The 22,361-nt window shown below is 39.1% G+C and overlaps 1 protein-coding gene across 1 annotated transcript in view; it reads left to right on the forward strand.

Moving 5' to 3' along the window:
• The first annotated feature begins 202 nt into the window (after positions 1-202).
• b3glcta (beta 3-glucosyltransferase a) overlaps positions 203-22,361 on the forward strand; it is an 81,907-nt gene continuing 59,748 nt past the window's right edge. Inside the window, exons 1-2 of the mRNA XM_085243924.1 lie at positions 203-518; positions 10,576-10,613. Of these exons, the coding sequence (XP_085100050.1) occupies positions 401-518; positions 10,576-10,613 (156 nt within the window). The 5' untranslated portion in view covers positions 203-400. The remainder of the gene's footprint in view (positions 519-10,575; positions 10,614-22,361) is intronic.

A 22,361-nucleotide genomic window follows, 5' to 3' on the forward strand; every position in this document is an offset into this window, starting at 1 on the left:
ATTTTAAGCAACTCATGGCTTATTTTTTATTTCATTTAATTAAAATTATAATTATAACCTTTGATAAACCTACATTGACCTTTTCGAACACGTTTTGATAAAAAAAAAAAAAAAAAAGACTGCTCGGTAAGATGTATTTCCAGCTCTAGAGCTAAGTCGGGAGTTTCACGGGAGCACTTGAAGGTAGCAGCAGTTAGCCTCCAGTAAGCGTTTCTGTTTTTTTCCACCATCTGGCCGGGCAGCCTGTCAGCTGAGCTCAGTGAATTCATCCCGCCAGCAGAGCGCGTCCCTGCGCCTCGTACAGAAAGTGGCGATGCCTCCTGCCGGAGCATAGATCTACTCCTCGTTTTCCGTGAAAAGGAAAAGCCCAGTTGTTTGTTTTTTAACAGTCAGAAAGCCCATGCTCTGCGAGCTTCCTCCACCACCTACACAGCTCAAATACGACTCTCCCGGGATGCTGTCGAACAGCCCACACGTCGGTCACAAAGTGGCAGGCTGTTTGCTTTTCCTCTCTTTCTGTAAGTACTCACTTTACTTTCTAATCTTCAAGTCAGGGGGCTCGGACCAGACAGCTGTGAGGGACGTAACGATCCCGGCAACAGTAAACAGTTTGTTCCGTTTTTCAAGGCGAAGCTGATTTTTGTTTGGAAACAAGGGACAGTGTTGCGCTTGATACAGTTTTGCCAACAGCGCGAAGAGGCGAGCTGCGAGTGTATTTTCTTAAGTGTGAAGTGCGGAACCATGATCCGCCTCAACTTCCTGAGGAGTTTAAAGGCGATTTGCACTCACCGGGTGCCATGTGGCTTTATGTAGACCAATGAGTTTATATTAGAGTTAACGGCAGAGGAGAGGGTTTGGAAGCTCTCTCGTGGCATTTCTGTTGAAATCAAATCCCCCCCCCCTCGCGACAAGCGGGGCTGCTTTTTTCCCTGACATATCGACGTTGCACCGACAGGAGTCAAGCCCGAGGATCAATGCACCTCAGGCTACAGCTCCCAAAAGCTTTAAGTTGGGGGTTTCTTTGTCGCCCTGGATGTGCGCTTGGAATTTAAAAATCAAATGCAGAAGATTAAACAAAAGCCACAGTTAAAAGCATGACTTGTTCCTATTTTTGTCGCTGTAAGAGAGTAAAAGGAAATTATGTCCACAGACTGAAAAACAAGTGAAAGGATATCTTTGCGCTTTGACTATATATAGTTTTTAATTTGTAGCACAAATATTGGCAAAATTGTTTCATAATTCCCTCAATGAAGTTGATTTCTTAACTTGATAAATGTTTAATTGATATGTTAAATCTTTTAGTTGAATTGGTTTAACACGAATTAATGCATGCTCTAAGCATGCTCCACGTATATTTGCATTAGCATATGTGTGCATGTTCTTCTGCGTGTACATGTTCCGTGCACATACAGTCACATATTCAGTGATGTGACATGGACGTTGCAGCACACAATTTGTGGCTGCAGCTGGGAAGAGAATTGGACTGAGTGACCAATATTATATCTGCCCAGTGTACCATGGTGAAGGTCCACCTGAACGAGATGAGATAAATGCTGAGCTGCTTGCCTCACTGGGACTGAAAATTGTCATGGTGACAAAAGCTAAATAGCTAAATACACAAGGATCTGCCAATGTGTTGCATTACCACAGGTCATTCTCAGTACTACTGATTCATTATTAATTGGATTCGACCTAGGATAATTAAGATTTTAACCTACAGTTAGCCGCTGCTTTACGTTCCTTTCTTTGCTTTGCTTTGCTTATTCCAAACATGAATATGTTCATGACTTTTTATTTTGTAGAATTTCACTAGAAAAAGGAGAAACATATATCACATATAATTTCTGATCAGCTTCCTTCCTTGGATGCTTATTTCTGGCAAAAATAAATAAGTAAATAAATCAAGCCTTGTCTCAGTTCAATTAATTCCTAATAACTGGAAAAGAAGGAAGTGCTGCTTTGAAGCCTACCTGCGGATGTTGCACATTAAACAAAACCGTAGCAGTTTGAAAAAGTCCTCAAGTCAATGCATGTGTGATGTAAAATATGCACTACTTTCTGGGCAGTATGAGCAGCCATGGTGTCTGCTGCAATTGACCCTGTGCCCGGGTGAAAGCTCTGTTTGTGTATTTGGCCCTGAGTCAAGCACATTTAGCTGGGCATCACACTCAGACAAGGCTGCTTGTCTGCTCCCCCTGTATGTAATATTCATGGACCTAACATTGAAGTACAGCCGAGGTCTGGAGAACAGCCAGTTTGGTGACATTAGGGTGCCACCTCTGCTGTTTTTCAATGATGTTGTCCATGGAGCCTCAACCAACTGTCATTTCTGATGTGCACTCAAGTGGTTTGACATTGAGTGTGATGCAGTCGGGACCAGCAGTTTGAGACCACAGCGCATTTTCTGGGTCCACATGGGGCGCATTTCAATTGTGGTACATGCAGTATTTCCATAGAGTGTGCAATTGCTTGTTGACTTAGAGATAGTGCAGTGATGTACAATACATGGGGTTGTAGAGCTATATAAAAATGTGGATTCAGCTTTTCTTATGCTGTTGGTGAACAGCAACATTTATCACTTGTGGCTGGAGAAGCCGGTAAAACTGTGCTGTTAATTTAGAGCAATTAAATTTAAAACACTAGTTATTTATTTACTGTAAAATTTGTCTAAACACGAGCAGTTGGTTTGTTGGTTGCTGACATTTTCATTGCAATCCAGAAAACAGCTTCTTAAAGGTTTTTGTTTTTTTATTTGTTTGTTTTTTTCATCATGTGTCTAAGTGACAGATTGCCAATTTATCTTCAAAATTTTTTCCCCATTCCTCTACCTTAGGATGACTCAGTTCAGAGACAGTAAAAAGGACTGTGAGATTGAAGTGGGCGATGATGGGGAGAAAGGAGAGCTGAGCCAGCTCTTAAACAATAGTCTTTGTTCTGACCTTCAGCTGTGGTCACTTTTGGGTTTTTAGAAGTGACTGAAGGCATACAGCTCACATGGTGAGGAGGATTAGGATTCATGATTACTCTCTCGCAGGTCTTGGAACAGATCTTATCCCATAGGGGGAGCGAAAAGATATGACTATATCGACAATGAACGACGAGATTTTGGCTAAGTGACAAATTGGTGCTTAGAAGTCCTTTAGCTGTTTAGGTTGTTGATTTAAAAACATCAATTTAGCTTAATAAAAAGGCACAGGGCCAGTTTAAGGAACAGGTTGCACCAGCATAAATTAGTTTTGGCATCTTTGTGACAGAAAGGCGTGGACACCGTTATTTCTGCTGCTGCATATGTATTTGTGGGAGTTTCCCTATTAGAGTGCAAAACTTGGATTCAGTGAGTTAGAAAATCTACTAAGGCTTGCAGCCAGCAATTAACTACCAGCTGCTGAAAGCAAAGAATAAAAGCATGTGATATTTTTTTGTAGTGATAGTCATCACTTGAAGCATTAATTCTAGTAGGAATGGCAGTGAGAGATGTTATGAGAATAAAGGCGTGAGTGAAACACCTGGAGCAGAAAGCCAAAGTTTTGCCTCTGTCGTGTAACTCTTCAGTGAGTCTCCATCCTCAGTGCTTGGATCTGATGTATTTCTGGTCCTTAATATTGATATTACTTGTATATTAGTGTTGGAGAGAGGGGGGATAATAGTTTACAAATGCTAGCATAGGTGCTATGGATGTAATGCAAGCACCAGAATTAGTTGTTGGGGTGCTTCATGTTCCAATATCAGTCCACAAGAAAAACTGCAGAGCAAACTGTGTGTTTCTTTACTCACAAGTACACACACTCGGCCATGCAACTCACAAATCGCATTCATGTTTTGTTTTTCCCATTATTTTAGTATTATTTATCTTTACTCCTCTCTAATATGAAATGTCTGTAGAAATATAGCTATTAATGTTTCTTTGCTGCCCACAGCAAATCAAATTAATTCCTTTGGCTTTAATAAATAACTGCAGCCTCTTGTGGCAGGCAGATAAAACAACATGCATACATTTCAGCACATGGCATAGCAACCTTATTAACTCGCAGATCAGTCAGGATCTGAACTTAAAAAATGTTTTGTTCTTTCTCTTCTGTGTATCCTGCTGATCACCTGTTATACACGGATTTAAGATTTATACTTCAGATGTGTTTGTTACTCTACCTGAGCTGTGAGATTTAAGCAGACGACCACTGCTCAAAACCTTAAAGACCCAACACAGTCTCCATCAATTTTCTGACAGAAGACTTCACCCTTATATAGAAACATATCGATTAGCATGCTGTTGAAACTCAACTGTAAAATGTGTGCTTATGCTGTCTTACTATACCACTGTTTTTGTTGTTTCATTAGGGTTTGACCACCTGATGTGCTCTCATTTTGGCAGACTGTGTACCTGTACATTTGCATATTGTTGCAAGATAACCTGGACACTTTGCGCTCCCATTGGCAACATGTTTTGTGATGTTGCGCTCATATGGTAGTGACATGTCAGTCAAAAAGTAGCTATGCCTAAAAATATACCCTGCTTTGTCATTTAATGTGGGACCATAATTTTAAATATGAGCATTACATTTTAATAAAATAGACCTAAAACTATTGAAATTATTGGTTAGTTTGGAATGTGTATACTGATGTTATAGATCTGGTAGGGTCATTTTCTTATAAAATCGTGTTGGAAGGCTACACACATCTTTATGTGCAGTATATGGTGCCATCATTGCAAAATGTGCTCCTGGAAACACCTAGTTTCATTAGAAAAAAACCCACAACAAAGGCAGTTTCCTGTATTTTTCCTGTCACTCTAAATGTCTGCAGCCTGATATTGACACAGTCGCTGGACTTGACAGATCTGTAGCTCAGAACAAAATGAAGGTCAAGTTAAAGAATGGATGTGGTCCAACTTATGTTTGCTGAGTATGGCATTGTCCTTGTCCATTACTTTTTAATATATTTGCGGAATACAGCATCTTAATCTGCTATATGAGCCGTCTGCAGCTGTCTGGTTGTTGTTTTCACCTTGTGAGTTTGTGTGTGTATGTGTGCACGTGTTTGTGTGTCATTCTGGCAAAATCTAATCTTGGAGACACCCACTATAGCATTGGTGGTTTTAGTACATTGGCATCTTTATATATCTGAGACAGTCTGTGAACGAGACATGAAGCTGTATAAACAAATAATAATTTCATGATTAAAAGCTGCTACAAAAGTATGATAACGTTTATTTAATGTAATCAGCATTTATATATTTAAAAATCCAACCAACCAAACAATAAAACATTTGCACTGAGAGTGAGCGCCATAGCTCTAACTCGATTACGTGTTGCTAGTATGGATCTTGGATGGCTGCTGGTGGTGCTCGAGCTGGGAGAGAAAGTTTAAATTTAATATGACACAATCCCAGATGAAGCTTCTGCATCTTGCATGCCGAACAGTTTGCAGAGCAGTTGTCAAAAAATATAAACCAAATGAATTATTACAACTGTGTGTGAAACTGTGTGCCATCTGTGCCAGCCCTTTGAGGAGATTTACTTATAATAGCTTTTATTGTTCTTGTTGCTGCTAAGTTCTATAATTTTTCAATGAGAAATGCTGGCATCCTGAAATCATCTTACCTCACGTATAAGTTATGGTAAGTTTTCTTCAGCCTGGGGTTATTATTGATCATCACTGATGAAAATTCATCATAACCACCCTTGATGTGCTGCCCCAGTGGTTGCTGACTGTCACTAGGTGAAAGAGGTTGCTGCATCAAAAACCTCCTTGTGATTGCCTTGGTCACTAGCAGATCGACTTGTGTCCAAATTCCACCAGTGACAGAAATATCTGCAAAAAAGGTTTTTGATGCACCAACATATAACTTTTTGTGACTGATTTCACCCACTGTAGCAACTGCCAGCAACCATTTGTCCCCATTCCCATCGAGGGTGGAAACAACAAGCTTGTTTCCCCATTAGAGGCAAAAACTAACAGGTGGTGATATGCGACTCAAATTTAAACGAATGACTCAACCAAGCATCGCTAGCTGCTCTTGTTAGCTGCAATTTATGTGACAGGAAGAGAAGATGGTGGAAGGAAATTACTGATGCTGTTCCATATAGTTTGGCCAGGTATATGATACCAGTTCAAACAGTTGAAAAGCAATGAATCAAGCAAGATGAAGTTTCTTTAGTTATTGTTAAACTAGTGCTAAGAAGTTATTTTAAATTTTTATTTTAGACTTTTATTTTAAATTCCAAGGGAAACACTACTTTTGTGCTTACACTTGACTCATGATGAGTCACCTCTATTGTACTGTAATGCTGCTGCTGCTGGGACCTTGTTTCAATGGATTCACACTTCAAATTAGGTAGTCTGTCATCAGTGACAGTAACTCATTGGAAAAGAAGGGTAGAGAATGCACTTCATTTACTTGCACTCATAAATGCTGCTGCCTGCAAGGTGCAGGCATTGATAAAATGTTGTGCAGTTGTTTTTTTTTTGTTTTTTTTTTTTTTGTTTTTTTTGTGTGAAATATCATTATCACAAAATTTCTTGAAGTTTCGTGATATAATTTTGAGGCATTATTGACCACCCCTAGACACAATCAACGCCAAAGTCTGCCCGCACAAGTAGGAAACCAGAAGGGATCAGATTTTTAATGTAGAGGGAAAAGAAAAAGTAGAAAGGGATCCTAACATTTGTCATATTTATAATTTGTTCTTTTAATTTGCTGTGAAGTAACCCTGACTCCAACCCATCTATTAGATATGAATGGCAAAACTGATCTTACCAACAGAGGTTCATCAGGGGATGTTGGTAGTGGACTTAAACGGTATGATGGGATTTGGATGTAGATTGCAGTCACACAGGCGTTAGCAGAAGGATAGCAGAAACTATGAAAAGGAGGGTTTATAAAATTGTACAGAAACCTGATATGATGTGTGATTTGGAGATGTTTCAGTGACAAAAAGACAGTAGGTGGAGCCGTAGGTGGCAGAGTTGAAATGAATTGCAGAATAGAAACGAGAAGGGCAGCTCAGGTTAAGTGATTTGGACACAAAGTTAGACAGCCATGGTTGATGTTTGGACATGTAATGTTGAACATGGAGCTGCCAGGCAGGAGTAAAAGACAAAGACCACAGAGGGGGTTAATGGATGTAGTGAAGGAGGACATGCAGAGTGTTGGACTGATAGATGAAGATGCAAGTGATGGGGTCAGATGATCTATTGTTGCGACTGCTAAAGGGAGGAGCTGAAAGAAGAAGAAGATAAAAAAAGCTGTGGCCTGGTTCATGTCGTGATGACATTTTCAAAACATTTAACATTAATAAAGCAGGATGAAAATTAACTTTGTCTTCAACTTGAAGATACTTAATGATCGAAATAGGCCAACATTAGAAAACAAAGCAGTATGTTTTTCCCCACCTGTGTTATTCAAGACAAATACTCGTGCATTTTTTCTCATGTTTCATTTTCCTAAATGTTTGTTCTTTTCACCAGCCACTTTACAACATCTTGTGCCAGGTAGTGTTGTTGTGTAAAGAGGAGGGCTATGGATGGCCTTTCAGAAGAGGTTGGTAAGAGCTGAATCCATGTTTAATGGCTCTCAGCTTGGCAGTGTTTGCACGCTGGTCTCAAAAGTGGTTTCTGGATGGCAGCCCTGCCACATACATCAGCACTGTGAAGCTAACAGGATTTTAGATTTTATTGTTTTTGCCAAATTAAATGACTTTGTTTTTTGAACCACTGCAGCTGCAGTTCAGAGCTTTCTCTATTCAGTCTATTTGGAAGCCCTTAGTTGTCTCATGTTGCTTTGAATACCCCACATGGACATGGTGATTATCAGAGCTCTTTTAAAGCAGACACTGATTGCTAATTTGCATTCAAGTTAATATAATACACCTGAATAACTGCCTTTGTTAATACGATTTAGTTACTTCAAAGCACTTTTCATGTGGTGTCTCTATTTTTCCCAGCTCTCTCAGCGCCCATTAAATGCTGGAAGTAATTAAAGTCAGACACTGACCAATTGTCAAACAAGCAAGCCATTGTTTAATTACTATGAATCCATTTTTCATTAGCAGGAAATGGCTCTCAGTAGAACCCTTCAACCTGTTTGAATTTAATAAAGTATCTAGCTGCTCTGCATACATTCTTTGTCAGTCTTGAATTTGGATTCGCCTAAGATGAAACCCGAGTGCAGCGTTTCCTTGATAATTGCACTGGACATGTTCTGTCATTATGACAACAGCGTATATTCTGCACAGGCTTGTTTAAAAGCTAAACCATTCAGTAAAGGAATTTGGAGACTTTCTGAAATCAAAGCCACTTCATCTCAGTGTGGCTCAATTGAAAACACGGTTGGAAACAACAGACTTGATTATGCAGGCTGAGGAAGCAATGAGATGGAGGTGCTCCAGTCACCGCTCCTGATGTTATGTATGGAGTTATTCCCCCTCTTCCTTTCTGTGCATCTCTGCCTCTCCAGGGTGAGCCATGAAAAGATGGGAATTTTGAGCAGAGGTAGCAGAATGTATTGTTAACTTGTATGTATTCCTGTAGGAAGCCCAGTTTCATACCAAATGTTGCATTTTTAATAACAACAGAAACCAGAATACAATATCATGATGTCGTGTGTAGTGTCTACATACCTAAAGCTTTGCTGGCTCTCGCTTTATGTTTGTGAACTTCACATAGCTTTTAGGATATACAGATATCAGATAATGATGGGAGGGGGGTGGGGGTGTACAAAATTGAGTTTTGCTGGCTTCTTGTGTATAATGAAGAAAAAAGGAGGCAGTTTAATCCAGATTGTGATTCCCATTATGCAAGATTTATTTTGAGCTTCTCATTTTATAAATACGATCAGGCTCCCCCTCTTCTTTCTTTTACCTTTTTCTTTGGTCACCCTGTGTCTGTTAGATGCAGACTCTTTTTGTGGGAAATGTTTGAAGAGAGAGTTACCTGTAAAATATAACAGTCTAAAAAAATCAAAGATTTGTCAGTAGTGCTGGTCAATACATTGCATTCTTTATATTCATTGAAATATGAGCATGGACCACATCACAAAAGCTGCCTGAAACACACTGGAAATCCATTTTATTTGCAGACACCATGATTTTACACTCCAAAGGGAAATATTTGACCTTGTTCAGCAATGTTTGAAATAACTGCTTTTCTTTATTCAGTGGGAAGTTGCTATCCACGATTTTTTTTTCCTATACTGAACAATGTTGTTGCACATGCGTTTATCTATTTGCTTTTTTTTTTATGTCAATTTATACCCATTTTATCTGAAGTATTTAATCAGGAAATGAAACCATTATTAAGTAATTTCTTTCACATTAGCCTTAAAGTTGAGCATGATGGTTCATTCTGCACTATTATATAATGGTACTAATGTTATTTCTAATTAACAAAGTCACTGCTGAGTCATTGTGGAATTTCTTTTAAGACACTATGTGCTGTGTTTTGTTTCTCTGTTAATTATTTGAATGTCATTCATGTTTGGTTGATTTAACAGCTCATCAGCATCATCTTTTCTGTCTTCTCTCCATTTGTCTCATTTTGTCCTTGTCACACAAGCACTTTAAATTAACTGTGAACTGCTGTAAACAGTAGCAGGAAACAGAATTTATTTATGTTTTTAAATGCAAGAAAACCTAACTAGTAAAAATCAGACCTTCTCTTCCATTCTTAGGAAAAATAAAATCCCTTCATTTCCTTTAGATAGTTTTAAAAGTGTCAGCATCCACTGTTATTTTCAGTGTTTTCATTATAAGAATAATAGCAGTCACTCGTTTTGATCTGGCAGCTTCATTCCAGGCTTTGCAGACAGAAGTATTTAAATGGACTTTTTGTGCTTGTTAAATAATTTAAGTTAAGGGTTTCCTTACTATGGCTGGAATCAATATCTGACCAAATTATTGCAGAGTGGTTCACAGAGATTGTATCAATCTTCTGAAATACAGATAGTTATATCTTTTCTGTAGAGCCTATATTTTGGATATTACATAGTGGTTCGGTTGAAGCTCGAAAACATATCTGCTGCTTTTAGGTTTTAATCTGAACTCTCTGTTGACCTTTTTAATGGCCACAGTGCAGTGAGTCAGCAGAGGAAATTTAACAATTTTTTATGTTAGATCATCTAATTAAAGTCAGATTTAAAGCTGAGTGATGTGGGAGTGAAGGCAGTGTAATTTAATATAAATTGCTTTATTAATTCATTCTCAGCAACGCTGCCGTTTTTGATGTATTGATTTGAAATCCTGAGAACCTTTCTGAGAAGATTTTCTTGTCTCTGAATCGATGGCAATGTAATTGGATAGAAGCTCTCAAGGCTCTAATTATAATCTCGAATGGTGAAATGGTCCCGTACGCTTTTAGACATCCAGCAGCAACTCCGAATGGAAGAAAACCCTCAAATACCTTTTAAATATGTTGTTTGTCCACAAATAATAATAAACAAGTTGTTTTCTTTTAGTGTTGCATTTGTATGACAACTTTTAGATGGTGAAGACTGAAGCACAAAGGAGACTGTTTCAGTTTTGAATATTTTATTTCTTTTTGCTGGATGATTTGGAATAACATAATCTTTTTCCATTGTTTCAGTTCACCTTGCTGCTGGCAGCTCAGGAAAAGACACACAGGTAAGAAAAACAGTTGACCCCCATTATTCTTTGTTTCCTATGTGAAAATGAAACTTGATATGATACCTGAAACCTTACACTGTCAGTACACTGAGGTATTGTAAGTAGTTAATCATTTGTTTCTTGCTTTTCAGTTGGTCGGGAAGCCTCCACTTCCTGACCAGCTCAAATTAGCCATGTTTTTGTAATTGAACCCATATTGGCCTCTAGATCAGAAGTTTGATTTGCTCAGCACAAAGTCGATTTTCTGCAAGTTCAGTGTGGTTTTCTTGCTCTTGCACTTTCTGTAGTCTGCAGTTGCTGTGTGATAAATAATTAACATTTTCAGTTGCTCTACTTCTTATTGGTGTGAGAAGATGTTGACAGTAAGCCTCCTGGCAGAGGTGCTTAGCATCACAAAAACGGCAAATTACTGTCTTACTTTTTTACTGATGTCAACTAATTCTTTTCCTGCTGAGGAAGTTTTGCTCTTTTAGTTTGACACTTTTTCAGTTTTGTTCCCCCATGTTCTTATAAATGATGGAGAAATTGTTTTTAACTAAACCTCCAGTGTGATCCAACTGAATATAAATACCCTAAAACAGTTGGTTCTTTGTTGGATTGTATTCGTGAGAACTGCATAAGCTATTGGCATCCAATTTAAACAAAAAAAGAAGGCAGTTTTCCTAATAAAATTATCAAATTATTAAGGTATCTATTAGAAAAGATACTCATTCAAATCATGATCCCCTTTTTTAACTAGGGAACCATTTGGCACTGCTGCCCATCAAAGTGATAAAGTAAAACGATTTATATAATAATCACCCAGGAGAAGAAACCCATTGGGGGCACTGAAAAGAGCTGAGTTTTTACAACAAAGAAAAGATAATCAGGAATAAAATTGCTAATGTGCTGAAAAAAAGACGCGATTGTGAATCATGCCACAATGATAAAAGCAGAGAAACCAGTTTATGGAGTTCCTTTATGTCTAAACTGCCGCAATGAATCTATTCATACACTTAAATGTCTGCAAAAAGCACGGGGAAACAGCTCAACATTTATTTCTGTCTTTTCCTATATTTACCCTTGCATGAGGTTGCTAATGGTTTTGAAAGCTCATGATCTCTTTATACTCCCAGCATACTATGAATTTCCTAATGCACTCACTGCCCACTGCATAGGCTGTGGCTAAAGGGGCAGGGTAGGTCACCCACTGCTCAGACGTTTAGTGGTTCAATAACCTCTACTCCAGGCTGCACGTCCAAGTGTCCTTGGACCATGTTTACAGTGAAAAGTGATGCACTGACGTGTGGGTGCATAAGTGAATGTTGATTATAATGGAAAGCACTTTGAGTGTGTAATGAATAGGAAAACACTACATAAAATCCATTTACCATTTAGAAAATTTTAGCAGGTTTCTCAGACATAAAGACACTTTGCCTTCTGTATGTACATTTGTTGTATTTAGCGTGTGTGTGTGTGTGTGTGTGTGTGTGTGTTTTGTGTAACTCGGGTCAAATGTGAACCAGGTTATTTATTTCCTTTTTAGATCTTCCGAGCTGAGAAACAACATTAACAAATTAGAACGGAATACAAATTTTTAGGTCATGGAAGTGCTCCAGTTTAGTTATGAAAAGTCATAAAATATAGATCAGGGCTGTGGCAGGAGGCTTGAAGGTCACTCACACATAAAATATTTTGCAACATATCCTTAGAAATGATCAAAGAGTAAGAAAACAATGTTAATGTTTGGAATTTTATACCGTTTATGAATAAAGCATTTTAAATGCTTGTCCCACTGATAGTTATTGACATTTTACAAAAGTGCTTGTACAGCCTTTTTTGTGGCAGGGGTAATAAGAAACAACAATTTTTTTCCTGCTTTACATCAAAAATGAGTTGTTTTTGCAGTTTAGATTTTGCTTCCTGATTCTCTTGTTCATATTTATTTATTTTTGGTTGATGTTTTTGTAATCACTTGTTATTGTGCAATAAGTGGTTCCGATCATTAACAGGGCCTCATCAGTGCAAAAACAGGAAGTGCTTAAAGAATCCACTAAAAATAAGCAAATACTAATTAGTATATCCAATAGAAATTTCAGAAGCAATATATGTGTAAATGCCATTGTATAGATCAGGGGTCGGCAACCCTAGGCACGCGTGCCAACTGTGGCACGCGAAGGGTTAACTGATGGCACGACCATAGCTGGACTAGCCATCGGGCATACTGGGCATTTGCTCGGTGGCCCGGTGACTTTTTTTTCTTTGTAGCGGTATAAACAATGAAAGGTGGTGGATTGGCCAGATGCTGGTCGGTGTGTAAAAATAACTCAGTTGTTTGGTGGTGGCTATGGCGGTGCTTCCTCAGATTCAGTAAAATTAGCAAGTGGTGGAGGCCAGCAGGTGGATGAGAGAAAGGGGAGGCAGGAGGAGCAGAGACCTGAGACAGCCGCCGGTCGGAGTGTCAGGTGAACTGAACTTCAGGTAAGAAGTTATGACCTGCTGTCTATCTGGGTCAGATATAAACCAAGTTTAGGCGGAGTTTATTTTCGTTGTGCTGACTTTTTACAGTCAGCTACAATAACTTGTACTGCTCGTACCGTCATGCTAGCATGACAGAGTTTCTATACAGCTGGGTAGGTGCTTTGATGTTACTGATGTTGAACTTTATTTAATTCATAAGGTTAGTTAGTAGAGTTGCCAACCGTCCCGTAAAAAGATGGAATCGTCCTGCATTGAGAGAAAATATTACGTGTTTCGTGTTGAGGTGAAAAGGAACATTTTGTCCCGTACTTCAGCTAGAATGGAAAAAGACACAAAGCTGGAGTTATTCTGTCATTACACTGCACAACTGCCTCTTCTTCTCTCATTCCCTCCCCCTCCCTCTCCTGTTTCTTCTTTAATCATGAAACTGATCAATGATCAGCTGATCGGCTTTTCTCTCTTGTTTGTTTATCGCCCACTTTGCGCCAGAAAGAGGAAACCGGCGGATGTCGCGCTAAGCAACAGCAGCACGTTTAAGCTTGATCAGCTGTTGTTAGAATTTATTTAATATTAATTTCTAGTATCAGCTGATGTTTGCTGGAGCCACAGCTGTAAAAGCTGCTGGTCATGATGTCGGTTTGTATATCTGGTGAGAGGGAAACATGAAGATGAAACCAGGAGATGTCCTTACTGGATCATCAGAGCTGAGCAGGTGATGGAGAAACAGGTTTACCTTTTAGGTGACATGAATGAGTTGAAGGGAAGTTATGAACTGTTTCTGAGAGACAAATAACACCAGGATCCTTTTTTTTTTTAATGTAGCTGACAGCTGGTAACTATGCAGGGGCGGGTCTAGCAAAGTTTTGCCAGGGGGCCAGGTAGGGCATTAACAGGGAGAAGGGGACACAAAGAAATACTTTCTAATTCTCATTTAAAATGTCTGGCTGTTATTAAATAATTATCTGAATCTTACAACCATAGTTTTTATCTGACGTAAAATGTATAGAAATCATACATATAACATCCACAGCTGTGCGTGTTCATGGAGCTTGCATTTTCACCTGCTGGACATCACTACCTGACAAGTTTAACTGTCTTCAGAACATTGCATAGGCCTTATTGACAGTATTTAGCTCTACATATCTGTGTGAGCAGATTTTCATGAGTGTCCTCAGGTAGCCGTCTGAATGCTGGACACTTGGAGACCTGTGTCTCTGAGTGGGAGACCAGAGATCAGAGTGTATTAACAGACATGCCATATTGGCCCAGTTAATTTTTCTTATCATTGTTGTGAGGAGACCATAAATAGCATTTGCATTTTCTGTTGTACAGTTCATTTGCTGTTATGGAGTTCTTGTTATGGATAAAATGTGTCTTTTTTTTGTTTCAAAATAGCTGATAACTATTCGCTGATAGCTGGCAACATCTGCGAACAAATATAATTCTATAAAGTGGTTCTATATAGTGTGTAACTGTTCATATAGAGCGTTATTAAATTTATTGCTAATGCTAATATGGCACACTGACTTCTGAAGAAATTTTAAATGGCACTCGTCATCAGAAAGGTTTCATACCCCTGGTATGGATATTTAGTAGAGTAAGCCTTTTAACTAAATTACTTCTTCAGAGTGTATTTCACATGATTTTCAGACCAAATGGTCAGCTCAGAAGATCTGCTGCTGCATGAAAGAGGATTCCCCAACTGACTTCAAACAGCTGTGCTCATCAGATCCGAATAAATCTGCACGGCTCGTGTGGTGTGTGATATGGGAAATGCTAATATCAGAATGCAAAGAAGCTACAACCAATTTTACTCCTGCTTACTGTTTACTTCTTCCAATGGAAGAAGAAGTTTTGATTCATACTTTGCTTTAATCAGCTTTTTGATTATACCATTGCAACAAGAGACTCATCATATGTAATTCAAGAAACACAGTTGCAGCTGTAAATATCAGCGTAATCAGTTGTCATCTTTCAACACAGTCAGTGGCTTGCATATCGACCCCCTCCCCACCTCCTTTTCCTTTGAAGATGGCCTGAAGCCGCTGATGACTTGCAGCAGTTTGAACTGAAAATGACTTGGAGAAGGTGGCAAAGGCAAGCACAGGTGCTGCAATTATCTGTCGCTTCAGGGCTTCAGAAACAACAAGAATACTACACATTTGCTTATGTAAGCACAAGTGCCTTGATTGTGTGTACTTTGAGGACTCATGAGGAAGGATGCAAGATAACTATACAATGTGAGAACAAACCTCCTGCTGATGGTCCTGCAAAGCCAGTGAAAAGCATTTCTCTAATGCTTGACTTTGAGGCTTTGCAAGTTATGAATACACTTCTAAAATTAAATACATGACCCAGCCTGAAAGCGTTCCACTCTGAAAGGGTCAGCATCACCTTCTGGTGGTGTTAATATATGTGGGGGGAAAGCACAGAGCAGTCACCACACACATGGAGACAAGCAGAACAAATGTAACCGAAAGTGCATCTTTGTGAGTCAATGAGTTATTTAATGTGTTTTTGAGACTAAGTGGTATAGTTTCACAAAGTTATATAATATAAACATTTTCTTGAGTATGAATGTACACTGTGCAGGATGGGACATGGTGTTCTCTGAAGGTTGGGACTAGCATTCCAGTTACTCCAAAATGATATAGTTTCTTTGTGAAGTAATCCAGATAACAAATATAACAACCACTTATTTTCAACTGTGACCAGCAGAGAAGAGTGCTTTTTGTCTTTTGTAGGTTTCAAGTTTTGAGTACATTTCAGTGGTTGACATAATGATTAGTCTTGAAGATAAAGAAAAGTGATTCCTTAAAAAAGCACTATTTGACTCACCGTGTTAGATTGAGCAATAACACCTTCCCCAGCGTTTGCAGGTTGTTGTTTTTCTGCCAGAATTAATCTGTAGAGCCTAAACGGCTGTCACTAGAAGCAAAAAGAGTTTTTCTTAGTATTCCTATTCTCTTCACCTTGGGCAGTTGCTTTGCAGAAATCAAACTCAAGAAGAGACGTCTAATGTCTGAATCATTGCTTCAACTCGTCTGCAGTGACCTCAGCTCAGGAAAAATGATTATTTTTTCTGAGATAACAAACCTTTGTGAATGCTGTCAATATTCATTCAAAGATCCCACAGCACCTGGAAAAAACCCAAGTACCAGCAGTTCCCAGATATTACACACTAATTTGCATTAAGCTCCAACATTATCTATTATATCTGGAAATCTCATGTTTGGGGAAAACCTGTGTACACACATGCAGCTATAGATTAGCCAAAAGCATTTAATCTTAATTCTTAGTAGCCCAATTACTCTTTGTCTGAATCACATTATCATTGCTTTTCACGGTCAAAAATACTGTAACTTTTTTAGAAGTTATTATTAATAATGTTAAAAAAGGATGCAAAATGAGCTTATACCTAAAGCCTGTTTCAGATGTGCACTTAAGTCCATTAATCAGATGACATCTAAATGTGTTGGCTTCAGGTCTTAAGTCCTTATAAAAGTCACAGTAGCACTGGATCAAACTTTGTGGAAAAAAAACATCACTTTCAGTCTATCACAGGTCTGAACAGCAGACTGCTGTCTGCAGTAACAAAAAATAACTTGATGTACTTTCTAATCTTGAATAACAACAATATCCTCTCTATCACAATCGAGGTAATGTCTGAATGAAACCGTGAGGAACATTAACCTAAAAATGTACCTACAGGGAGTGCAGAATTATTAGGCAAGTTGTATTTTTGAGGAATAATTTTATTATTGAACAACAACCATGTTCTCAATGAACCCAAAAAACTCATTAATATCAAAGCTGAATGTTTTTGGAAGTAGTTTTTAGTTTGCTTTTAGTTTTAGCTATTTTAGGGGGATATCTGTGTGTGCAGGTGACTATTACTGTGCATAATTATTAGGCAACTTAACAAAAAACAAATATATACCCATTTCAATTATTTATTTTTACCAGTGACACCAATATAACATCTCCACATTCACAAATATACATTTCTGACATTCAAAAACAAATCAGCGACCAATATAGCCACCTTTCTTTGCAAGGACACTCAAAAGCCTGCCATCCATGGATTCTGTCAGTGTTTTGATCTGTTCACCATCAACATTGCGTGCAGCAGCAACCACAGCCTCCCAGACACTGTTCAGAGAGGTGTACTGTTTTCCCTCCTTGTAAATCTCACATTTGATGATGGACCACAGGTTCTCAATGGGGTTCAGATCAGGTGAACAAGGTGGCCATGTCATTAGTTTTTCTTCTTTTATACCCTTTCTTGCCAGCCACGCTGTGGAGTACTTGGACGCGTGTGATGGAGCATTGTCCTGCATGAAAATCACGTTTTTCTTGAAGGATGCAGACTTCTTCCTGTACCACTGCTTGAAGAAGGTGTCTTCCAGAAACTGGCAGTAGGACTGGGAGTTGAGCTTGACTCCATCCTCAACCCGAAAAGGCCCCACAAGCTCATCTTTGATGATACCAGCCCAAACCAGTACTCCACCTCCACCTTGCTGGCGTCTGAGTCGGACTGGAGCTCTCTGCCCTTTACCAATCCAGCCACGGGCCCATCCATCTGGCCCATCAAGACTCACTCTCATTTCATCAGTCCATAAAACCTTAGAAAAACCAGTCTTGAGATATTTCTTGGCCCAGTCTTGACGTTTCAGCTTGTGTGTCTTGTTCAGTGGTGGTCGTCTTTCAGCCTTTCTTACCTTGGCCATGTCTCTGAGTATTGCACACCTTGTGCTTTTGGGCACTCCAGTGATGTTGCAGCTCTGAAATATGGCCAAACTGGTGGCAAGTGGCATCTTGGCAGCTGCACGCTTGACTTTCATGGGCAGTTATTTGGCGCCTTGGTTTTTCCACACGCTTCTTGCGACCCTGTTGACTATTTTGAATGAAACGCTTGATTGTTCGATGATCACGCTTCAGAAGCTTTGCAATTTTGAGACTGCTGCATCCCTCTGCAAGATATCTCACTATTTTTGACTTTTCTGAGCCTGTCAAGTCCTTCTTTTGACCCATTTTGCCAAAGGAAAGGACGTTGCCTAATAATTATGCACACCTGATATAGGGTGTTGATGTCATTAGACCACACCCCTTCTCATTACAGAGATGCACATCACCTAATATGCTTAATTGGTAGTAGGCTTTCGAGCCTATACAGCTTGGAGTAAGACAACATGCATGAAGAGGATGATGTGGACAAAATACTCATTTGCCTAATAATTCTGCACTCCCTGTATATTGAAAGAGAATACTATCAGTCATCAGTCATGTTATCAATCACATGTATAAAAAAAAAAAAACGTAATCTGTTTTGACTGGCTTGTCATTGTCTATGTTTAATTGACTGCAGGTACCAAGCACAGGTAGAAGAGACAAAATACAACAAACAAGCAGTTTCTGATTTTCCTAAGCTAATTAAAGTGCATTCACAATTACAGTCATGTGAAAAGGAAAGGAAAATGACAGCTTTCAAAGGACTCTGTGTGGGTCTGTGAAGAACCTAGTACACCCCAAGATTCAGTAGCTTATACAACCACCTTTAGCAGCATTAACTGGAAGTAATTGTTTTCTGTATGACTGTTTTCAGTTTCTCATATCCATTCATCTTTATAACATTGCTTCAGTTCATTGAAGTTTGCATACATTTATATATGCACAGTTCTCCTAAAGTCCTGCAATGTAATCAGAGGTATGGACTTCAGCTGGGCCATTGTAGTACCTTGATTCTTTTCTTTTTCGGCAATTCTGGTGTAGATTTGCTGCTGTGCTTTGGATCACTGTCCTGTTGCATGATCCAGTTTCAGTCAATCTTATCTGTTAGATGGATGGGCTCACATTTGACTGAAGAGTGCTTTGATATACAAAGACTTTATGGTAAACTCAGTGATGGTGGCTACAAAGAAGCCCAAAGTCACCACCACTTCACCACCGTGCTTTACAATTGGTATGAGCCATTTCTACTGATATGTTGTGTTTGGTTTTTGCCAGTCATGATGCTGATTATTATAGCCAAACATCTTCTGTTTGGTGTAGCTTGTCCAAAGGACATTGTTCCAAAAGTCTTGAGGTTTGTTCAGATCTTTTTCTTTTTTTTCTTATTCTACCCTGTTCTTTTTATGCTTTTTAGGCTTTCTCCTTTTTCTAATTGTAGTTGCAGAAACGTTCACACTTAGCATGAGTTGTAGTTCTTGGGTTTTTTGCAATTCTCTGAGCATTACTCGGTCTGACCTTAAGGGGAGATTTTTAGTGGGATGTCCACTAAAAAAGATTGTGTTGACATACACCTGAATGCTGCAGAATTCTAAAACCTCCGGATTTACAATGGTGGTCATGGTTGCAGATGATCAGTTGATAAAATGTATCTGATTAGCAACACCTGGTTGCTACTTGCCCTCTTAATTTCTCTGGAAATAGTAAGGGTGTTCGTAGTTTTCCTGCGGACACTTTATTTTTCGTTGGACTGGAAGTGTTTCTACCCAGAATGTTTGTTTGGGGTCAGATTTTGAGGAGAAAAATGATTTAATATCCCAGGTAAAAAGTCATTTTATTTTATTTTATTTACAGGAGCAAGCTGTCACTGTAGTGTACGGATACTGTTTTGTTAGTTTACAGATAATGAAACCCTAAACAAATCAGTGACTTTTTTTGTGTTTATATCCTTCAGCAATGGCTCCATAGTGCAGTGGTTTACATGTTTGCCAAATAAGCAAATACTGCCAACTCAAAACCCTTTGGGGTTGTACCAGAGAGGGTATCTGGCATAAATAAAATAAAAAAATCTGCCAAATCAAACATTCAAAGATACTTGCTGTGGTGAACATTTGTGAATAGGGAAGTAGAGCAGGGCGATATGACCAAAAATATTTATCACGATATACATTTGAAAATTTTGGGGCGACCGTGGCTCAGGGGGTTGGGAAGCGTATCTGTAACCGGAAGGTCGCCGGTTCGATCCCTGGGCTCTCTGTCCTGGTCGTTGTGTCCTTGGGCAAGACACTTTACCCTACTGCCTACTGGTGTTGGCCAGAGGGGCCGATGGCGCGAAATGGCAGCCTCGCTTCTGTCAGTCTGCCCCAGGGCAGCTGTGGCTACAACCGTAGCTTGCCTCCACCAGTGTATGAATGCGAGAGTGAATGAATAGTGGTATTGTAAAGCGCTTTGGGTGCCTTGAAAAGTGCTATATAAATCCAATCCATCATTATTATTATTATTATTATTATTTGCGATAACGATATAACTGACGATATAATTGACACTAGACAAAATACTTTACAACTCCACAACTTTGATGGGGTTTTTGCACTAATAATGTATTTTCACTTAAACAAGCAGCTGTTTTTTATGTGCATTAAAGTTATATAAAAATGTAGCAGTGCAAATTCCTTGCTGACAGTTTAACCAAAAGGCATTTCCAGTGGAAATTGGCCAACATATCCTCAGCATAACCATGTATAATATCAACAAAACCTAAAAAGAGGTTATACACACCCAATACAGTAATATTATGTTGAAGCACAGTACGTATCACTCCGCGAGGCGCCTGCCTAATATAGCCGTAATGCTCCGACAATCCATCAAGCGGTGCGGGTTCGTAGCTTAGCAAAGTCGTACTAAAACATTTGACAGATTTTCGAGCGCCGTGTACAACATAAAATTGTTTCGAGGTCAGTAAACATAACCAGAATTCATACATAAGGGGCACTGTAGATTTTCAGAAAAATCAAAGGATTGATTTTAAGTGTGCTGTATTTTCCAAACAATACGGTTAATAACGATGGCCCGCTAGCATGCTCTACCAAAAATAGTGCTTTGTTGTATATCTGACGGACGAAAGCTAAACCAGTTCCACACCACTGAAGTTGCAGCCTTTTTACAAACCAATTCTGGTTCATCCGTTTCATTTAACGATCCACTTTCGCTCTTCTCATTCTCCGTCGCCGCCATGTGCGTATGTAAACATAGGCACTGCACATGCGCGTTTTACCCATATTCTATCGCGATATTTCATTTTCCTATCCTTGCCCAAAATTACACCGGTATTACCGTGAACGGTATGATATAGCCCAGCCCTATAAGGAAGCAGCCAGAAATAGCTTTAATGTTCCGTCAATCAGTAGCCATGCCAGTTTCTTCAAAAGCTAATTAATCAGTAAGTATGATTAAAAGAAAATACAACACTGCTGTTAAATAGAAGCCCACATATCTTCATCTAGTTACTCTTAATAACAGTGGAAAGTGTTTTTAAATGGTCCTCTGGGTTTTTTTTTTTCCAAATGGCAAGTATGCCTTGAGAGGAACAAGCTGGGGCTAAGATAAGTAGTATTCTTGTTTGTAAGTAAGATAAGAAGGAGAGTTTTGTATGAAAGTTAATGTGGGTTGTTGTCTTTAGTCTGTGCCTCTTGTGTGTAGCTGGCTGCTGTGTGGTTGTTACTGTGACCATCTGCCTTTGATCAAATGGTGTCATTTTTGCTTTATCCAGACATGGTTTAAAATGGGGAGTTTTAATTAGCTGTGCAGAAACAAGGCCTCCATCTATGTCATCAGAGGACTAACAATATTCTGATTAATTTATGCCGAGATATAGGCCACAATCATTAGGATTGTAATGGTTCCAAAACTAAGACCTAATCAGTGATACAAACATCCACAGTCTCATATGGCTGTTCCATCTTCCCGTTTCACAAAGCTGTGCCGCCCACCACCTTTCCCACCCGGCCTGACCAGCTGCCACAACTCTTACTGTTGGTAATGAATGGATGTTACAGAGAGAAACGTTGCAGAAGTGTATCAGCTCATTGGATGAATGTAAACACAGACACGAGGGGATTATGTGTAGCAGACATCGCAGAAAATGGAAGGAAAAATATGTTAAACTAGAGTCTGTCTAACCATTTTTGTCTTGGTATAGATAGCATGTGTAAAATGCACTGGCTGAGAAACAACTTAATGTATGTAGGCCTACTGGTATACAGTAGGTCTACCTGTTAGATACATAGGAGTTGGTTAAAATAATAAAGAGAAATGTGTAGTCCTGTGTGACTGATCTCATTTTCTAAATATTGATTGGTAAAATTTTGTCAAAAACATTTATCAGGCATGTTATGAAGAGGCCACGGAACATAGTGTGACCCTGAATAACCTACACAGCAGGGCTTGACAGTAACGGCTGCCCATTGCCCCAGGCAACCAGATTTGGACCACTGTCAACAATTTTGTGCTGTCTGGTCGTCTGTGTTGGCAACAGTTCTCCAGTGCTTAGAAAAGCAA

Source organism: Mchenga conophoros, linkage group LG14 (genome assembly GCF_057382185.1).
Source record: "Mchenga conophoros isolate Kocher_MC1m ecotype Shallow Benthic linkage group LG14, M_conophoros_male_GT1.1, whole genome shotgun sequence".
Lineage (NCBI taxonomy): Eukaryota > Metazoa > Chordata > Actinopteri > Cichliformes > Cichlidae > Mchenga > Mchenga conophoros.